At 58.7% G+C, this 17,670-nt stretch overlaps 1 protein-coding gene across 2 annotated transcripts in view; it reads right to left on the reverse strand.

The window, feature by feature from the left end:
- Positions 1-17,670, reverse strand: part of LHPP (phospholysine phosphohistidine inorganic pyrophosphate phosphatase) — a 72,619-nt gene that overhangs the window by 23,951 nt on the left and 30,998 nt on the right. Inside the window, exon 6 of one of the 2 annotated variants that reach the window (XM_024555489.4) lies at positions 15,955-16,046. The exons of the other annotated variant lie outside the window; for it this stretch is intronic. Coding sequence (XP_024411257.2) covers positions 15,955-16,046 — 92 coding nt within the window. The remainder of the gene's footprint in view (positions 1-15,954; positions 16,047-17,670) is intronic. 2 annotated transcript variants of the gene reach the window in all.

Here is a 17,670-nt window from a genome sequence, read left to right on the forward strand (position 1 = left end):
TGTAATTACTTTAACAGGCATATGGATTACAATTATGCTCCAATTAAACCCCAAGTGCACAGCATATTAATCAGCTAAGGGCCCTCCTCCTGGCTCGGGGCGGCCGGCACAAGGCGGGGCGGCACTTTGCAGGCTCAGGGGCACTTGGGAGTCTGGGGGCAGGGAGGGGAGGGTGGCCCGCAAGAGCTCGGTGTCTTCCAGAGGACGGAGGCCACACGTCCTGTCCTCTCTCCAGGCCTGGCTTAGAAAAGGCTGGCAGCGAGGTGGGGAGGTGACGGGTCAGCCCACAGGGCAGTGACTGCAGGGCTACGGCCGTGTCCAGCTCAGCCGCGCTTCCGTGAGGACAGCCCAGAAGCCCCCTTTCTTCCCTCAAGGAGACGAGGACGCCTGTCAGCCGTGAGTGACGACTCCCGGCCTCCCCGGGCAGACACGGTTTTCTCTCGTCTCCAGAGAGAGGGGCAGCGGATATTATTAACCCGCTTTCCAGGGTGGGGAGACCGCGGGGCCAGCGGGGGGTGGGGGGTGGTGATGGTGTGCTGGGGACCCCCACCTGGATGCCTGAGGATGAAAACCCCACTAGGCAGCCCCTCCGTGGACGAAGGCCCCAGCCTGCAAGTCCCACTCGCTGCCCCCGTTCAGGGAAGACAGGGCCACACGGCTTCGTCCGTGCATTTTTAAGCTTTTACAAATGAGACTAGAGCTAAAAAAGAGACAAAACAGAAAGCTTTTTCCAGAACTAGGCCTCGGAAATTGAGAGTTCCTTCCTTTCCCCTGAACTCCTGAATTTAGCAGATAAGATTCATTCAGCAAAGGCTTTCATGTCCCTGATGCCCCACTGGGAGATTGTTTGGTGGGAAAAACCTAATTACATTAGATTTTCATATTGGATTTATTAGTTCCCATTCAGGCCTAAACATGATAATCACCATCGCTACTTAAAAGTAAGAAGCCATGCATTTGAAAAATGCATATATTTATTCTGACATATCCCCCTTGTCAGTTCTCCCCAGGTCAGGGAGGCTCCAAGGCCACCAGCCTTGGCCTGTGACAAGACCACGGCAGAAAGAGCCAGCCTTGCCGTCTGGCCGGGTTCCGGCTAGGGCTCCCTGGGCTGGGCCAGCACTGTGGCCGTTTGCTGATCTCAGCTCCGGCCTGTCCCTGGGCTTCTCCACTGGCCCGACCCCCCACCCCCCACCAGCCACTCAGGCCCCAACCATTCGGTCTCCCTGCCACCTCCCAGCCTGCCAGTCTCTAGCTCTGGACTGAAATGTTGTCAGACAAAATGATATGACATCTGGTATTTGTTTCAATTCATACTAGACAGGCCTGGCTAATAGTAATTGTAACAAAGTACCACAAACTGGGAGCAGGGGGTGGGTGGTGGCTTCAGACACAGGAACATATTCCCTCACAGTTCCACCAGAAGTCTGGTGCTGGCAGGGCCATGCTCCCTCTGAAGCCTATAGGGGTGGGTCCTTCCCACCTCTTCCAGCTCTTGGCAGCCCCAGGCGGCCCTGGCTTGTGGCTGCATTGCTTCATGTGGCCTCTCCCCTCTGGGTCTGTCTTTGTGTCTCTCCCCCTTGCATAAGAACACCTGTCCTGTTGCATTAAGGGCGCACCCACTCCATTGTGACCTCCCCATAACTAAATCTGCAAGGACCCTGTTTCCTAATAAGGTCACATGCACAGGCAACGGGGCTAGGACTTGCTGAGATCTCTGGGAGGAACACAATTCCATCCACAACACCAGGTACGCCGTCCCACAACCTTTAACCCCACTAACAGGCTTGCCTGGCAGAGGCTGGCCAAGAAGAGTCTTCTAGACAACAGTGGAAAGGGGTCTGGCCTTGCTTGGGAGGCAGCGGGGGGCTGTTGAATTGCTGCACGCTGGGGAGTGGTGGAGTGGAAGCGGGCGCCTGGAAGGCTGGCCTGGCTGCTGTGTGAAGGGTGAATGGGCATGCCACAGAGGCAGGAAGGCTAGCTTCCTGGCCACAACGACCCTGACTTTGTCTGATGCAGTTGTGGGCCTATTCCTAGGCAGAGAGTCATGGTTGGCTAAGCCATCTGGGACAATTCCCCTGCCTTTTGCTGGGTCCTTCCCTGTTCAGAGGCCCTGGAGTCAGGCACGGTTATGTGATCCGGTTCCAAATACATAAGTAGAGGTCTGCTAGGAGCACCTCTGAGAGCTTTACATCCATTTAAAAGGTACAGTTATGGGAGGAAAGCTCATGGCAATGCCTTGGAAGTGACTGTGATGACTGGTATCACGGCAGCCATCTTATACCATGAGGCAACAAACCAGAGACTGAGAAGCCAACATGAGAAGCAGGGTGGATTTGACATGAAGCTAACGACACTTCAGTTGCAGGACCCTCGATGGCATGGGCACCTTCGAAGGTCCCAGCCAGGTGTTCACACAGTCACTTTTACAAAACCAAGGTAAAGCTCACAACGTAAACTTCACCCTTTTAAATGCACAATTTCACAGTTGTCAGCTCATTCACAAAGTTACACAACCGTCACTGCTGATTTTAGAGCATCCCGTCACCCTGAGAAGAAACCCTGTGCCCATCAAGCAGTCACTCACCATTCCTGGCCGGACCGCGGCCCCTCAGAACCACTAACCTACCTTCTGTCTCTGTAGATTTGCCTGTTCTGAACAGTTCCTATAAACAGAGCCGCACACTACGTGGCTTTTCATGTCTGCCTTCTTTCACTTTGCATAATGTTTTCTTTTTCTCTTTTTAAATTGATTTTAGAGGAAGAGGGGAGGGAGGGAGGGAAAGAGAGCGAGAGAGAGAGATCGAGATCGCTTTGTTGTTCCACTTATGATGCATTCATTGGTTGATTCTCGTGTGCGCCCTGAGCGGGGATCCAGCCTGCAACCTTGGCATACCGGGATGGCGCTTCGGCCAGCTGAGCTGCCCGACCAGCGCCTGCATAAAGCTTCAGGGCTCCTCCATATGGCAGCATGGGCCAGAGCCTCCTTCTCTGCTACGGCGGAACGACATTCTGTCACATGGCAAGGCCACATGTCACCTATCCCTCCACCAACAACGGACATCTGGACTGTTTCCCCTTTGGGGAGTGGATGAATAATGCTGCTGTGAATACTTGTCTCCTCAGCTTTGTTTAGAAATGTGTTCAAGGCTTTCAAGCCTAGTTTTGTGTTCGTGAAATGCTGCCCCGTTGTCCTTCCAATGTGCCCCTCCTCCAAGCTGTCTAAACCTCAGCCCTCAGCCTCCTCATCTGCGGAGCGCAGGTGGGTTTGGGGGGGATTGGTTCTGGGGGAGACTGCTGCTCCTCAGGCCTTTCCGATGCTTTTGAAGCAGTAGACCCTTCCACCTGACCCAGGCATCTGCAAGGAACCCCCACAGAGATGAGAGAGCCGGCCCTGCAGCACAAGGGCAGGGCTCCACCTCGGTCCCCCTATTCCCCCGAGGGAGCAGCGCAGAACTGGAGCTTGGGGCCCCCAGCCCAAGGACCCTGAGCCGGCCCTCCTGTCTACCCTGGGGTGCTGAGCTCATCTGGCCACTGTGAGCGGCTCCTCCTGCCACCGGCCCCGCCTGGCAGGACTTTACAGCACGGGCCCTGGAGGCCACACGAGGTAGAAACCTGGAGACGGTGCATAAGCAAACAGGGAGATAGGACCCCAGCTAACCAACTGTGAACACGCTGGGGCGGCTTGGGGGACGGTGCAGCTCCCACCAGCTCTGTGACTTTAGGGGGTTGTTGGGCCTGTCTGAGATGACACCAGCCAACCGTCATTACGGCTGGTCTGAGGGTGAACGAGCTAATGGAATACTCTCTGGTGGAGTAGTAGGTCCTGTGTCCACCATTGTCACAGTTCGTGTTTTACTAACAACCATGAGAAGGAGCCACTAGCCCACCTACAGTGAGGGGCTGAGGCACAGAGAGGTTAAGTAACCAGCCCGTAGCTTCACAGCCGAGCCAGGGTCCACATCCGGGCAGCGGGTCCCAGAGCCTGTGTGCTTAACCTCTGGGCTCTGAAGACAGAGAGAAAACATTTCCTACTGAGAAATCTTCCAGACACATGAGTCCAGGGCACACGAGGAAATACCCAGATCCTATGGAAGTCTTTATTTGGGACCATTTGCAAGACCAAACTGCTAATGTATACAGCTATGTCGGTGAGCTCCACTCAGCTCAGGGGAGCCAGAGCCAAGCTAGACAGTGCCAGGGACCATGAGACCTCAGCCGGGCCCCAGGGACAGACAGGGCAGGGCTCATCGGGGACCCCCTGCCCCTGCCCGGCTCACCTGTACCTGACCTCACTGCGGCTTACACAGTGAGTAGCAGCAGCATCTTCTGTCCCAGGTGGGCAAGGGGCACAGCGGGGGAGAGTAGCCCATGCAGGGTCACAGGCTGGAGGGTAGCTCAGAGAGGCCAGCCCCTGTCAGACTCCAAGCCCAGGCCCTTCACTGGCCTTGGCCCCTCAGCTGGAGCTGGTCATGCTGGGAGCCGCCCAGGCCTCCCACACTGGCCACTGCAGTTTCTGACAGGCCAGTGCTCCCCACACCCCACCATCGCTCTCTTTACAACCTCCCATATGGGGGCCTCAAAACCATCGGAGAAAACGCTGCTGCTCTGCTGGAGGAAGACCCAGCGCCTGTCGCCAGGGGCCGAGCTCCCCGGCACCAAGAAAAGCCAGCGATGCCAGGCTCCTGCTGGCCCATCTGCTTCTAACATGGGCGGCCACACGGAGGGCCCACGCCCACCAGCTCCTGGCCTGGCTCTGGGACGCCTACTGCTGCCAAGGGCTCCACTCCAGTGGCCCACCGCCCCTGGGCACCCACCCCGGCGCCCTTGTGTCCTCAGCCCCAATCCCTAGACTCTGTCATCGGAGCCTGCAGTGTGTCCAGCACAGGAAGGACATCAAGCAGGGCCGAGAAGGTCCCTGCCACCACCTCCACCCCACATGCCTCATCCCCTGCATTCTGCATCGCACGGCGCCCTGCTTGAGGAGCCCCCAAGTCCCCCAGGACACTGTGCCCAGCAGTGAGCTGGGGACCCCCCACCCCCATGGCCACCAGTCTCCTTCGTCTGGTTTCCCACATGGGGAAACACATAGTCAGTGCCTGCAAAGGGAGCCGCCTTTTGTACACCCTCCAGGTGTGGGGGGGCAGGAGGCCTGGGCCGGGCTGGGATGTCTCTCCTTGCTCGGGCACCAGGGAGGCCGGCGTCAGTCCCTTCCTCCCCACGCAGTAGGTCTGGACATAGTCAACACGGCCCTGGTTAAGGGCAAGTCTGCTCCTCCAATCAAGCATCTGCCCTTCTGGGAGAGGCTGGCCCCATACATGCCATGCTCTGCCAAGCAGCTACAAGGTCATGGACAGTGAGATACACCTTACACAGCCGTGCCTATACTTTCCCCTCCCCCACCCAAGCACCTAAATCAGCCCTGCCACCCACTGTCCCACTGAGGGGAGGCGGGAGCCTGTGTTAGAGATCAGAGGACGCGGTCTCTGCAGCAAAGCTTGGACCAGAACCTTGAAGAGGAAAATGGTTGTGGGAGCTAAAAGGCCCCCTCTGATGGGGAAGACCGTGGTTTTACAGTTTAACAACTGTGGAGGGTCCGCCAAGGCATAGCGGGGACAGCAGAGTTGGCAAAGACCCAGTCCCAGCTCTTAATGAGGGAGAGAATGGGGAGACAGGTGAGCCAGCAAGGCCTGGCGTCTTCCTTCCTTCCTGTGGGAGCTCCGCCTGAGGCCCTCCCCGCCCCCCGGGGCACAGGAGGGGGACCAGGGCCCTCAGAAGGAGGGCTTTGGGGCAGTGGGTGGTGGGTGGATGGCAGTCCAGCAGGGGCAGGCGCCTGGCAGCCCAGGTGAGTTCGGAGATGGTCTGCATATGAGGGAGCTGGGCAGACGAGTAGATGGGGAGAGAGTAATGGAAACCGGCCTTCTCTCTGTTGGAGGAGGAAGGTGCCCATTAGCACAGGCAGAAGGCGGGTAGCAGCCCCGCGGTGCTGGACCGGAACCAGAGGTACTGGGGTGAGCTTAACAGTTTTCGGCACAGTTACTTAGGTTACCCGAGACGTATGGAGGGAAGTGTGTGTTTGCATGTACATGCACACGCCTGTTTCCTGCTTGCGTCCACAGACAGTGCCTGGGAGCAGCGACACCCAGAGGCCGTGCCAGACCGCCTCGTGCCCAGGTCTTTGATTCTAAACATCGCTCTCCACTAAAAGGGGCCAGGGCTCCTTGGAGAGTTGGCCAAGTCCAGGGCTGAGGCAAGGACAGAACACCATGAGCCTGAAATGTCTTTTTTTGTTCCAGAAAGAAAGGAAGGGCGGGGATAAGTCAAGGACGCAGGGCCAGCTTGGAGGGGCTACCCCTGGCCATGTTGGGGGTCGTCTGGGGACCCCGATACATTAGGGTAGTGACACACTATGACCCATTGAATGACACAGGAATCCATGAGTCCTTGCTGGTGTACAGAAAGAATGGGGCCCTGGCTGGTGTGGCTCAGCAGACTGAGTGACGGCCTGTGAAGCAAGGGGTCGCTGGTTTGATTCTCAGTTGGGGCACATGCCTGGGTTGCAGGCCAGGTCCCCAGTAGGGGGCGCATGAGAGGCAACCACACACTGATGCTTCTCTCTTTCTCCCTCCTTTCCCCTCTAAAAATAAGTAAAATAAATTCTTAAAAAACAAAAAACAATGGGGCGAAGGCACCGTTGTTTCCTGCAGCCGAACACCTACGACAACGAGAAGAACGACTGACAGGGTCGCTCGGCAGTCATCCCAGGACAACAGCTTTGGGAAGCAGCCACAGACACTGAAGCTGGTGGTGACAGCCGAGACAGGGCTGGGGTTTCTCACAGTTTCCAGGCTTCTCCTTAGAAATGGTGACCCATGGCAGAGGGAAGGCAGCCCGCGCCTGGCCATCACCACACGCCCGTCACCACCTACTCAGATGACGCCGGCGTCACCAGTGCCGAAGAGCACGGCACTGCGTGCCTCCTGACAGGATGCACTGAGGAGCACTGGGCATCGCTTCTGGGCCATTCCAGCCCCAGACGCACAACCTGGGTCACAACATGAGACCTCGGACAAAATGACGCCATATTCACAGCTGCCACTATTGTGACAGCCCAGGTGGGGCCGGCAAAGTGCCCAAGCCCAGAGGGCTCCAGAGACAGGGCCTGCGGGGCCAGGGGCCAACGGCTGACCTCCCTCCCTGTGAAGGAGTTAACAGGACAACTGGTGAAACCCGGAGGGTCTGGCGCTGGGAGCCGGGCACGTGGAGTTTTTGTCTGTTCTGGAAGTCTCAAACGGTTTGGAAAGAAGATTACAGGAGCTCAAGGAGGGCCAGCTGGTTCTCCCGGGGCAGGGGAGGGGGGGAGGTACGTTTGGGGCACAATAGAAATGGCTCTGGTGTGGGAGCCAGCACAGGCCCTAGCTTGCTACCGATTCCCCTTGACCTTGAGGCAGTCCCCTCTGCCAGTCTTGGCTCTGCATATGGAGCCAGGGGGCCCTAAGCCCCTTTCAGGTGGGCTGACTCGGGGAATTCCATCAGGTGGGGGCAGGAGGGCCTGGAGAGGGCTCCTCCTTGAGTGGGGACCCAGCCTCTCACATGTGCAGGGACTGTAGGGAGGCCCCCACCCAAGAGCCCACCCAGTCCTCGGCCCCTCCCCTGAGAAGGTGGCCCTGCAGAGGGAGAAGGCACAGGTGAAGCTGGTGTGGGCTGGTCTGCCTGCCTGAAACCCGGGGAGCCTTGCTTCCGGCAGAGTCTCGCTGCAGCTGGCAGGGAAGCTGTGGCTCCCTCCATGTTCCCCACGCCGAGCCCCCTGTGCCCACGAAGGGTGGTGGGGTGGGAGTGGGCAAGTTCCCAGGGCCTGGCTCTCAGAGGCAGGACCCCCGGGGGCCAGTTTGCCCCGGTCTTGGCAGAAACAGGCAGGAGCAGCGGGAGAGAGAGGGTGTGGATGTGTTGTTCGGGCCAGTGTGGGGGTGTGCATCCTGGCCCCGTGTGGCTCCCTCCAGGCCAGGCCTGTCTGGGACCTGGCGGCAAGGTGCCCTCTAGTGGCCCCAGCAGAAAGCAGAGTGAGGAAGAAGGGAACAGGGAAGTTGACCCTAAAAGATGTGGAAAGAGGCGGGAAGCCAAGGGCAGAGATGAAGGGCAGGGAGTGGGGTCAGAGGGGAGAATGTGGGGGAGAAAACGAGACGTGGGCTCCCCTGGGATCCCCCTCCAGAGCCGCGAGTCTTGTGGCCGCCACTGACCCCTGCCCGACCCTCTTGTGTCTTCACCAGCCCGTCTCCCTCTCCTGGTGTCAGAGGAGTCCTCAGAGGCCACAAGGCAGGTGGGCTTGGACTGGCTCCACACGACAGGTCCGGGCTCACCTGGCCCTTCAGCAAGGGGAGCCGAGAGTCCACCCTGCGACCACCTCTGTCCAGCTAGGGCTGAGACACCCCTGACCCCAGCCCGGGGTCTGCAGTCTGCAGGTCCAGAGACAGCGGCCCCAGGCCCCTACTCCACACATGCGTGTGCACTGGGATCCCTGCCGCAGGTCTAAAGTGCACATGAGTGTGCGTGTGTGTGCACATGAGTGTGCAAGGCAGTGTGGGGGGCCTGGGTGTGAGTGTGGGACAACATGAGGCCACAGCCCTGCTGCCCAGGGCACAGGGAACTCTGTGGGGAGGTCACAGAGAAGGCATCGGGTTCACAGTCAGGGGCCAGAGCCCCTCGCCCCGATTCCTCCCGGTGACACGCTGCAGCGGGTGCAGACGGCGCCTCTGGCCGTGTCCTTGCAAGAAGGGGAGGCAGGAGTGGGGCTCACCAGCCAATTGGGCTGGAGCATTTCCATAAGAGGAGGTCTGTTTCCAGCCTAACAGTCTGTGGGTGAGCAGGGGCCCGGTGGGGCTTCGGGGTCAGGTCAGAGCTGACACAGGCCCAGGGGAGCCAGGAACTTGGGCTGATGTCAGGTTGTAAACAAATAAAGTTGTGCTTTTGGGTGGCTTTTCTTCTTAAGAATCCCCCCAAATTCACAGACTGACGTGGGAAAGAGGGATGTAAGTGGACTTGAAAGCGTAACTCCTGTTCTGATGGGAGTGTTACACTTTCATCATGAAATATTTAGAAGGCGCCGAAAGAGGCAGCCGTGACCAAATTGCCGGTAATGGGGGGGGTGGTGTCTTTCTTCCCAGCCTCTCTTCTACTCTCGTCCTCCATGCCTGCATCTGTCCCCGAGGCTCTAACCACTGGGCTCCAGCGCTGCCTTGAACAGCCCGCGACCTAGAAGGGGAGGTCACAGAGCGGGTGGAACCCGAGACTTGAATGACAGCACCCATGCCCCTGCCCTGCCTGGGCTTCAGTTTCCATGTCTGCAGAGGGCAGCTGGTGACCCTGGAACCGCACTGTCTACCTATGGGGACGTGGGCCCAGCCTCCCAAGGCAGTCCCAGGGAGCTGAGGCACAGAAATGACCCGGCACTGACAGGTGCCCGTCAAATGTTGCCACGTTCTCCAGATGGTCTGGGGCTTTATTTAGCCCTGGCCTCTGGCCACTGAGGTCCCTTCTTCAGCCTCCCAGCAGGAGGTCTGCCAGCATCTGTGGGTCATCTCTAGTGACAAGGACTCACCCCTCTCTGGGCAGCCTGTTCTATTTTGGAACAGCTTGGACACACCTTCATGGGCACAGTGTCCTCCCGGGTTAAACGAGGTCCCTTCCAGCCCTCGCCAGGGCCTAGAGAAAGCCAGCAGCAACCTGAGCCAAAGGCCACTTTGGAGGTCTCTCTCTGGCCCTGGTGAAGGGCCGCAGGGGACCCGCCTCGCACAACCCATAGGTGCATGCATAATGAAGCCAGAATCCTGGGGCAGGTTCCCTGGGGCAGAAGGAAGCCCATGTGGCTGACCAGCCAGGGAGATTGCTGGTGCAACCTGCTGTCTCACACGCTCCTGCTCAGTGCTAACGAAAATGCTAATTTGCTGGCGCATGCCACTAAAAGACCAGAGGTGGGGGCAGCTTCAGGCAGAGCTCGATCCAGGCCCTGAAACACGTGACTAGGGGCTCTCTCATTTTGCTGGGCAGCTCTACCTTTGGGCTGGGCTTTCCCTGGGCTGCCAGAGGTGGCCACTGGTGCTTCTCAGCTTACATTTCACTGGCCACTGTCCTGGGGGTTCTGGAAAGTCCTGGGCCAGCTTGCTGGCCTGACTCAGATTGCATGCCGGTCACCGTGGCCAGGAACTTGGCGAGCTCCAAATCGGCTGAGCCTGAGTCCCATGCCCAGGCCAGGGGGCCCCGTGGTGGGCAGGGGCGGAGGAATGCCACCCCACAGAAACACAGGGACCACACTCAGAGCAGGCAGAAACAAAGGTGCCCACCACCCCAGTCTGCCTACGTATTAAGGCCCTTTGGAAGACCACCGACAACTGTGGTAGTCAAGGTTTTTCACCTCTAGGAAGAATGTCAGCCCCTTTGGGGGCAAACATCACCCCCACTGGGAATGAATGGGCTAAGTGAGGTGGCCAGACACTGGCGGGGCTGAGTCCCCGGGCCCACAGGGGAGGAGTAGAAGAGGCAGCTGGGCCTGGGCTTGCAGTGCCTCCCCGCTCTTTTCCCCAACTCCCCTCTGTGGGCCAGGTGGGCGGCTTACTGCCCAGGGAAGGGAGACTGTTCACAAGGCCGGGGACCCACCCAGCTGCCCGCCTGGGGCAGCTGTGCAAACAGGAGAGGTAGCTGGGGGGAGAGGTGGCCAGCAGGCCAGCAGGCATCAAGGAGGGGCCTCAAGCCTCACCCTCCAGGAGGATATTGGTTGTGGGTTTAGCCACTGGTTCCCTGGTGCCCCTCCGCACCAGAAAGAACAGCCCTGGAGGACAGGGGACCCTGTCACATTCCCTCAACCCCCCCTGGCACACAGGAGGCTCTCTGCAGATACTTGGGGAGGGGGAGGGGAGCACAGGCAGGTGGCATGTCCTGGGTCCTGCCCACAACAGAGACGAACCTCAGCACAAAGAAAACCAAGTGCTGTCCGATCAACAGAAATAAGAGCTGCATCTGCGAGGATGGGGGCCCCCACGCCACCTTCTCCTCCCTCGTGCTGGGGAAGACGCAGAAGTCAGGGCCTCATCCATGGGTCAAAGATGCCCCTTCCCTGGGCGTCAGGAAACAGTAGCAACAATGCAGAGCTTCGAGGACCCCCTGTCACCCGCCGGGCCCAATAGCCCTGGCCACCCCTGGGCTACCACACGGCAGCCAGAGGCTGCCCCAGATCTCAGAGGGGCTCCCCGCAGGGCTCTGGCCGACCTCAGGGGCATCAGCAGAGCCCGAGTGGCCAAGGTGCGCCTCGGGGTTGAGACTGCTCTGGCCGGGCCACGGATCCTGCAGCACATGCAGCCAGTGCGGTGTCCCCTTACTTCTCTGACACGCTGTGGCCTGCCTGGCACCATCCCCCGCCCCTCCCAACACACACACACAGAGGAGGCAAAGGGAGGGCACAGGGTTAGCTGGCTTTACTGCAGAGGCTGCAAAGATGTGACTTTGGGGGCTGCCACCTGTCACCTCCCTCCGCCAGGCCCTTGGGTGAAGGGAGGTGACCGATGTCAGGGCCTGCCCTGGGCCAGATGCTGCCCAAGCCACAGCTCCTCTCCACATAGCTCCTTCCCTTGGGCATGGTGGGGACAAGGACGGAAGGGCCCCACCATGGTCACTCTTGTTTGGTGAAAACCGGCCCTAGCTCAGAACTCAGCTGGCCTCACCCTGACTGCTACAACTGCTGAAAAATTAACACCCGGGTTCACGCACTTCCCTCAGACACCACCTGGCATCAGGAGGAAATTCTACTTCATTCCAAACAGAAAGCAGAGCCTCCTACGGGAAAAACAGGGTCAGTGGCAGCAAAGTCACAGGAGACCCAGGTGAGCTTGGGCGGCAGCTGACTCAGTGCAACAGATGGGCTCTGGGTGGGTGCCCCCAGCCTCCGCACCCACCGTCCAGCTCTCTGCCGCCCTCCTCTTCCAGCCTCGTGCCAGGCACCAGAACCCCGGAGCTGTCAGCCACCGTAGACACTGGAAAGTCCCCAACAGCAAGGGGGCCCCCCGCTGAGCTGGGAAGCATACAGATCCCTGAGCCCCAGCCCGGGAGGGGCCTTTACAGGACACGGGGAATCTCGAGCCTAGGAGACTCGCCCTCTCAAGTCCAAAAGGGCAAACTGCTTGTGGAGAACATCCCAGGCTCATTAAATGTCTTCCCACCTCGAGTAAAGGACCAACAACGGATGGCTGCGTGTGGGCTCCGGGTGGCCGGCTCAGGTACACGACTGGCATGGGGCCCCCTGGCCAGTGCCAGCTGCACCTGTACTTCAGAACAGGGTGCCACAGAACAGGGGACTGTGGGAGGACAGACAGGGCGGCCCTGCCCCGCTGCTAGCATGTGCCTGGGAGGAGGGGTCTGTCGCACGTGCCGATGTTGCCCCTCACCCGCTGTGGACAGGCAGGGCCTCTGGGCACCGGGAAGAACGGCCCTGGTCTGGATCTACCAGGATGAGACGACATGGGGCCAGGACACAGCCCCAGCCCCCACGGAAGATGAGGCCCTGTCACCGGGAGACAGGAGGAGGCGACCAGCTGGGACCCAGAGCTCTACGGGGTTCAACCACAAGGGCCGGATGTTCCAGTAGGATGAGGGGGGGCAGCCAAGCACTTTGGCCCAGCCTCTGTGACACCTGGCTAGGGAACCTTGGGCAAGGGGTCAGCCATCTTATCTGAACAGGCCCCTCGAAGCACCCTTTGGGTCTCCAGGACCCTCTGGGGCCACAGGGACCTGCCATCGAAGGGCACAGAGCCCTGGAGGAGGAAACGCCCTCGTCTGGCCCGATCGGGGCCCGCAGTCACAGAGGGAGGGCGAGGAGTCGAGGGTAACAGTGGCCTCCTGGCCTTGTGCTGGAAACTTCTGCTAGCAGGCCCGACTGGTGAGACACACCAGGAACAGGGCAGGCCAGAGAATGCCCAAAAGGCCTTCACCTGCCAGCCAGGTGGGGCCGCACCCCAGTGGGGCTGGAAGTGCAAACAGAGCAGGTATGAAAAGAAAGCTTTGTGTGGCCCTGTCCAGGACGTGGACCACCCTGTGGGGTGGGGGCGTGTTTGCCAACTGTCTGCCCGGGAGCCTCTCCCTGCTCCCAGTGGGGTTGCCAGAGGGGACCCCACCCTGGAGCAGAGCCCAACGCCCTTACTGTGAGGGACTGCACTTTCTTGCTGGGGCTTCTCAAGCTCGGCCACTCTGTGACCTCTCCCAACACTGATTCATGGCAAAAGCAGAAGGAAGGGAGGGGAGGTCACAGGTGGGTCTCACAGCCACAGGCGAGCTCACCCCTACACTCCCCAGCAGTGCTGCGGCCCCAGACACAGTCGGGACTGCGCCTGTGTGTGAGCACCTGTGGGTGTGAGCACCTGTGAGTGTGCATGGCTAGCAGCTGCTGGCCCAAGGCTGCATCCTGCAGCAGGGCCACCAGGAGGCCCCGTCGCCCCCTCTCGCACCAGAGCCTGGCAGGACCCCGTGCAGATTCGCACCACACAGTGAGAACAGGCGCACACACCGCACACAGCCCCTGCCCCTGCCCAGCTCATCCCTGGTGCTGACAGGGACATGTTGGCCTTCGAACCAGGTGCTTCTCACTTACACGGACGGCCAGAGAGGTGGCGAGCTCTGGAGGTGAGCGGGGCAGCCCTGGAAGGAGCTGGGTGCTGGGGAGGAGGTGCCACAGGGAAGGGCCACAAGCAATGTCCCAGGGTGCCGGCTGATTTCCAAGGCTATTCACTGGCCTGAGCTGGCCACACACCTGTAGAGGGCACCATGCAGGGTGCCGTTGGGCCTCTGTGGATTTCTGGCCCCATGAAGGCCACAGAGCACACAGCTCCTATGGCTGTCCAGCTGTCCAGCTGGGCCCTGACCCAGCCAAGGTGTGGTCTGTGCACCAAGAGTGCCCTCTGCTGGGAGGACAGGGTGGTGAAGGCCCCCCCCCCCCCCCCCCGCCCTGCTTCCCAACAGAAAAGCACTGAGCCCTGATGAGAGCTAGAGGCAAGCTAGAACTTTCTAGTAGCCACATTAACAAAAGTACAAATAAGCAGGTGAAAGTAACACAGAATATCAGCATTTGCCATCAGTATGAAAAGACGAACGGGCGCTTTCACATGCCTTTTCTCCCACTCAGCTGGGAAATCTTGTGTGCATCACAATTTCCAACACAGGTGAGTCTGGACCACCCACACTGCAGTGCTCGGCAGCCACCTGCGGCTCCCGGCTCCCGGCTGGGGCAGCTCTGCTGCAGAGAGGTCCCCGCCGGCTTCCACATGCACAGAGCCTGGCCTGCTTTCCTGCCGTGTGGCCTCCCCTTGGGTGGCTCATTCATTCTCTTAACTGAGCTAAGGCTCTTCTCCCTCCGCTCTGCTAGGCAGCAAAGGCGGATTCACGTCCTTACATACAAACCACTCAAAAGGTCCAAAATTTTAAAGGTTGTAAAGAAAAGACAGGCACCCTGGCTGGTGTGGCTCAGTGGATTGAGTGCTGGCTGCGAACCAAAGGGTCACCGGTTTGAATCCCAGTCAGGGCACATGCCTGGGTTGCAGGCCAGGTCCCCAGTGAGGGGTGCATGAGAGAGGCAACCACACATTGATGTTTCTCTCCCTCTCTTAAAAAAAAAAAAAGAAAAGACAGGCTAAGCCCCTTCCTCTCCACACAGGGCCAGGCGGCCGTACCCGGAGGGAGCAAGAGACATCACCACCGTCACCCCCCTTGGCCGACTGCCAGGCATAAAACTGGGTCTTTCGGCATTTAAAACGACGAGGAAAGGTCATGGAATGATGCCACAAACACAGTTCAAGAAAATACCAGGTTATGAAATAATATAATCCCAGTTTTGTAAAAAGAAAAAACACACATTGGCCATGTTGTCTACCTGAAGAAGGCAGTCTGGAGGGGTCTGGCCAGTTGTTGTTGGGCTCTCTCTCCGGGAACTGGGGTCTTTGGAGCTCTGAGAGGCGCCGACCCTGGCTGGTGGCACGCAGTGGGATGCGGCTTCCCACCCATCCCCCTGCACATTTGTGGGCACCCGACTGTGTGTGCGAACCTTCTTCTGAGGCCCAGTGACCTTGAGGCGTGCTTGGGGCCTGGGGCAAGGTCAGTACGTTCTCAGCCTATAGGTGGGCAGCTCGGACTGGCCAGAAAGACCTCACTGAGGCCACACCTCATCGGGACAGACAATCCTGGTTTCATCCCCAAGAACCCAGCAGAGTTTCTGTGCAACACACTCCGCTCCTCACCGTGGCCTGAGACACCAGGGTTTCCAGTAAGGGGGCGGCCCTCCTGTGCTCATCATCAGCAATGCTTACAGGGCAGGTGCTGGCGGCTGGCCCGGCTCCTGATGGCACGGCTCACTCCAGGACCACCCCTGGGCCAGGCTGCATCAGGCCACACAGCATCACCCAAAGGCTCTGAAGACGGAGGTTTAGTTTCAAAGTGCCCGTGACCCGTCCCTGAGCAAGGATCTGCTACCTCTGGGTCCTCTGTCTCTTGTGTAATGAAGAAGGCAGAGCAGGAGAGGGAGGGTGACCAGGTGGGAAGGAGTGCCCACAATCCCTAACAGGTGCCATGCGGCCAAGGACTGGGAGGAGGACGGACCAAGGTTGCCCCAACTTGCTACAGGCAGCAGCCTAGGGACGGCGGAGCCTTTGCCTTCTTGTCTCCATGTGACACGCCTACGCAGATCCGTTCCGAAACTCAGGCCCGGTACCCAAAGCCGCTCTACGCCACCACCGTCAGGAGCAGAAGGGCAGCCGGGCCGTCCTCAGTAGAGAGTCCCGTACAAGTCAGCGGTGCCTGCGCACTGCCCTTCCCCCGGGAAAGAATAACCCCCTTCTTCTGGACAGCCGAACAAAACGAAAACACGGCCACCCCGGGAACCAAAGGAGGGCGGTGGCTGGCGAGCCGGCCACGCGAAGCATGTACCTGAACTTCCCGGTCCGCACCTGCAGCGCTCTCATCCCGCACCGCTGGGCACCGCCGACGTCACCCACGATATCGTCTCCGATCATGATGGCCTGTCACACAGGGAAACGTACTCAGAAGTCCCGTCAGCCGGGTGTGGGTCCCGCGCCCCTTCATCTTCGTTGACGTAATAAACTGCTTGGTTTGATGTTTAAACCCCCCAACGTACAAGTTACATGAGGTAGGCTGATCACCCTACTGACTAAGAGTCAACCAGCCTCGAGCACACCTCCCACTGTCCCCCCGGCCGCGGCTCTGGCGGTGCAGGTTTGGAATCTAGCGGCAGGTGTCAGAGTGACCGTGTGCGCGAGGGAACGTGGGGGCCAGCCGTGCCTCGCCTCTCCTTGCACGGAGGCTGAGCTTTGCCTAGGGCGAAGCACTCTGTGGCCAGGTTACTTCGTCAACGCTTGGTTCTGTGACAACTAGGCAAATCCCTGCCACATCTCCGAAGGTCACAGTTTCAAAGAGTTCTGCTTTCAATAGTGAAGGTACTACCTCTGGAAAACAAAATAATATGCAAGCGTGCACATGCACAGGGGGAATGCTCGAAGCCTGGACCCTGCTCACGAGCAGCCTCGAGGGCACATTCTCCCGCCGAGGCAGCTAGAAAATCAGACGGACTACAGAAAACGACAGTTTTCCAGACACTGGGTGAGGGACAACGGGCAAGCCTCCACTTGGAGCTGTAAAATAGGTATGATCGGTGTGATGTTTAAATGCAATCACAGGTGCTAAGCATCAAGTCAGTAACTGGGCATAATAAGCTATCTACCTACGTTCAATGGGAAAAAGAAGGAAACGTTTTATTGGGGAAACTGCTAACTCAGCCCCACTGGAGACAGGCCACAGTGTTTGCGATGGCACTCCGACTCCAGTGACCCTGCACCTTTGTATCCAGCCCTTTGTGGGCCAGGCAGTGGGGACACAGTGGGTCAGATACGCAGTCCCTGCCCTTGTGAAGTTGCCAGCCGAATGCAGAAGACAGACAGCTCATCAGCTAACTTCTCAAACACCTAGTCAGGCCTGTAATAAAGCACAGGGAGAAAAAGTGCAGGAGGCCATGAGGCCTGTCCTGTGGGCTAGATGGTAGTCAGGGCAGGCTTCCTGGAGGAGGTGAGGTTTTTGCATTTGATCCTAAGGACAAGAGGCATCAATCAGATTGGGAGTGTAGGTGGGTGGATAAGAGTATTATTCCCAGCAGGGGATACCACATGCATGCTAATGACTCATCTGCCACCATTCACCAGGGCAGGCCACACAGTGAATTCCAAAAGCACAGGCTAATAAGCCCGAGCAATTGTCCATCTCGTGAATAGGCCTTTAAATAAGAAGGAATCATGAGGAGCTTATGGAAAAGGACAAAGACTGAGCTGGTGCGGCACAGGCGGGAGACAGGTCATTCCGGTAAAACAAGGCTTTTGTAACAATCAACACAGACTGCAAGCCCCTGTCGCTTAATCACGTTCAGCCCAAGGCCAAAGGGGCTTCCGTGAGAGAAGTCACGGAAAGCTCAGAGGAGGTGTCCAGTGACCAGCAGTGCTGAGAGTTCTGCCTATTGCTAGTAGCCACAACCCACCGCGAGACCCACGAGAGAGCTCTTGGAATCAACTGAGCTCTTCCCAGCGAATCTTCTCAACTTCTGACATTTCAGCACATTTTTTGCAACCTTTTCCCAGG

Source organism: Desmodus rotundus, chromosome 4 (genome assembly GCF_022682495.2).
Source record: "Desmodus rotundus isolate HL8 chromosome 4, HLdesRot8A.1, whole genome shotgun sequence".
Classification (NCBI taxonomy): Eukaryota; Metazoa; Chordata; class Mammalia; order Chiroptera; family Phyllostomidae; genus Desmodus; species Desmodus rotundus.